The following is a 3,182-nucleotide window of genomic DNA, read 5'->3' on the forward strand; positions in this document are numbered from 1 at the left end:
TTTTTAAATGTGAATATTTATTAAATTTTGAAATATTTTGGCACGACAAAAAAATCAAAAAAATAAATAATATAGGAACACATTTTTGTAATTCGTAACTTTTTACGAAATTGTGAATAAAAATTGCAGCTACAAACATTTTTTGAAAAGTTTGTAATTTCAGAAAAAAATAAAAATATACTTGCAATGGGAAAAACAAAAGGAAACAGGAAATAAAAAAAGAAAGAAACAGGAAAGGGAAATTTGAAACAGAACACAAATAGAAATTGGCCGCCGTGTATTGGTCGTGCTGTGCGTAGATGAAACTATATGCCGCTCTGGCCGGAAAATAGGATTTTGTTTTATTGCTGCGTTGGCAGGAAAAAAAAGGGCTGACTTTACTGGGCCATAGGGCGCGTGGCCCATATACGAAAATCCTCACAAATCGTTTTTTCTTTGCTAACAGACGGAGTATGATTCCCTAAAAAAAAATAGACGGAGAATGAAAGTTTAGTACCACATCGGATAGAAACAAAAAAATCTTTTAGCAATGAACGAATGAAATTTTTTGAAGAAACGTGCCTTGCTTTATTAGTAGATCTATATATATAGATATAGATATAGATATAGATATAGATTTAGATAGATACAGATGTACTCCCTCCGTCCGGAAATACTCGGACAAGTATTTCCGGACAGAGGGAGTAGTTATGTTTTAGTGTTAGATACATCCGTATCTAGAAAAATTTAACACAAGAATTTTAGGACTGAGGGGAGTAATGTAGTACTAATGACTGCGATTCCCTGTCATTTAACCGGGATCCTCTGCTTCAAGTAGTAGAATCATCATCGTCTTAACAGTCATCATTCTCCAATGGATAATTTGGCCATAGTCGTGGCACTGGTTGTCGCCGCCTCGTCCATTGCCATCCACCTCCTCAGCAGGGCCAAGAAAAGACGGCCGGCCAACCTGCCCCCGGGCTCCCTCGGCCTGCCGGTGATTGGCCAGAGCCTCGGCCTCCTCCGGGCCATGCGCGGCGGCGACGGCGGCAGCCGGTGGGTACAGAACCGGATCGACAGGTACGGGCCCGTGTCGAAGCTGTCGCTGTTCGGCAGGCCGACGGTGCTCCTGGCCGGACCGGCGGCCAACAAGTTTTTGTTCTTCAGCAGCGCGCTCTCGACGCGGCAGCCCCGGTCCGTGCAGCGGATACTCGGAGAGAACAGCATCCTGGACCTCCATGGCGCCGACCACCGGCGCGTCCGCGGCGCTCTGCTCGAGTTCCTCAGGCCGGACATGCTCAAGATGTACGTGGGCGGGATCGACGCCGAGGTGCGGCGCCACGTCGACGAGAACTGGACCGGCCTCGGGACCGTGACGGTGCTGCCGCTGATGAAGCGGCTGACGTTCGACATCATCTCCGCGCTGCTCTTCGGCCTCAGGAGGGGCGCCGTGCGGGACGCGCTGGCCGGCGACTTCGTGCACATGATGAAGGGCATGTGGGCCATCCCGGTGAACCTGCCGTTCACGGCGTTCAGCCGGAGCCTCAAGGCCAGCGGCAGAGGCCGTCGGGTGCTGGCGGAGATCACGCGGGAGAAGAAGGCCAGCCGGTGCCAGCCGGAGCACAGCAGGGCGCCGCGGAGCAACGACCTCATAACCTGCCTGCTCGGCCTGACGGACAACCATGGCGAGCGGTTGCTGAGCGACGAGGAGATCGTGGACAACGCCATGGTCGCCCTCATCGCCGGCCACGACACGTCGTCCATCCTGATGACCTTCATGGTCCGCCACCTCGCCAACGATGATGCCACCCTCGCCGCCATGGTCCAAGGCAAGTGGCCAGTGAATCAATTACTCCAATGTGCAGGTGCGTCCGTGTACGCCATGGCCATGACGTGTGTTTGGTGATACAGAGCATGACGAGATCGCCATCACTACCGGAACAGGGCTCTACGTCGACAGCCAAATATATGTCGACGGCTGCCGTCGGCCTAGTCCGAGCTATGCCGACAGCTAACTCCTGGCCGTCGGCGTACAATGGCCGTCGGGCTATCCGCGTCTACGCCGACAGCAGCCGTCGGCATATATAGGCCGTCGGCTTATTCCAGACTACGCCTACAGCTGCCGTCGGCATATATAGGTCGTCGGCATAGATGCGGGCCCGCTGACAACTGTCATCACGGCCGGCTAACGACGTCAAATCTATGCCGACGGCCGTGACGGTGGCCGTCGGCATAGATACAGGTGACACGTCACCGATCCAGAGCGCACCGACCAGGAGCTATGCCGACGGCAGCCGTCGGCATAGCCGACACGTCATCGATCCGCGGCGCTGTCCATCTGCCCTGGCCGCACCTATGCCGACGGCTTTGCCGTCGGCATAGTTTTTTTTCTTTTTTTTCTTTTTTTCCATATAGTATTATTATTATTATTAAGCATACAATATGTGTTAATAAGCATACTATAGATTGTGTTAGTAAGCATATAGTATGTGTTAATAATCATACATATAGTTTTTTTCTTTTTCTTCACTGTTTTCTTTATTATTTTTATTTAACTAACTTACATACAGTATGTGTTAATAAGCATACATACATTATTTTTCGGTTCTGTACAAAGCGTTGTGACCCCCCTCATGAACGGTGCCGCCGCCAGCCGGCAACTAGAACGGGGAACAGCCGCATTGGGTCTATACGAAGGGGACTTTGCTCCAAGTGTTTATATATATCGGATGACCTACCACAACCGGATGGTGTTATGGCATGTCCGAAGAGGCGGCACGCATCTCCGGGGTGTGGCCCTGTCACGGACAGCGCCGCCGCCGGCACCTGGAAGGGGGGAACGGACGCGTCTGGTCTACATGGAGTGGATTTAGCTGTGGGTTTGGCCCCGGATGTTGCTCCCCGGTGTCCCTCTGGGCCGACCCGACACAACCGGGTGGAGAGATCCACTGGTCAAAACCCGTCCGTGCAAAGTCAAAGGGTTAGATCCCGTGGTCAACCGCTCCAGGGTTAGGCAGGACAGGGGCCCTGGGGGGGTAGCAATGCCACCGGAGCGTCGTACCGGGCCCTCATACATGCGGGATGGTGTTGTGGCATGTCCGAAGAGGCGACACGCGTCTCCGGGGTGTGGCCACCGTCACGGACGGCGCCGCCGCTGGCACCTGGAGGGGGGAAACGGACGCGTCGGGTCTACACAGAGTGGA

The 3,182-nt window shown here is 52.9% G+C and overlaps 1 protein-coding gene across 1 annotated transcript in view; it reads left to right on the forward strand.

Moving 5' to 3' along the window:
* Positions 1-853: 853 nt before the first annotated feature.
* The window catches only part of LOC119321517 (cytochrome P450 716B1-like), an 11,466-nt gene continuing 9,137 nt past the window's right edge, over positions 854-3,182 (forward strand). The window contains exons 1-2 of the mRNA XM_037595164.1: positions 854-1,808; positions 1,891-1,904. Coding sequence (XP_037451061.1) covers positions 854-1,808; positions 1,891-1,904 — 969 coding nt within the window. The remainder of the gene's footprint in view (positions 1,809-1,890; positions 1,905-3,182) is intronic.

The sequence above is a fragment of the Triticum dicoccoides genome, chromosome 6B (genome assembly GCF_002162155.2).
Source record: "Triticum dicoccoides isolate Atlit2015 ecotype Zavitan chromosome 6B, WEW_v2.0, whole genome shotgun sequence".
NCBI lineage: Eukaryota > Viridiplantae > Streptophyta > Magnoliopsida > Poales > Poaceae > Triticum > Triticum dicoccoides.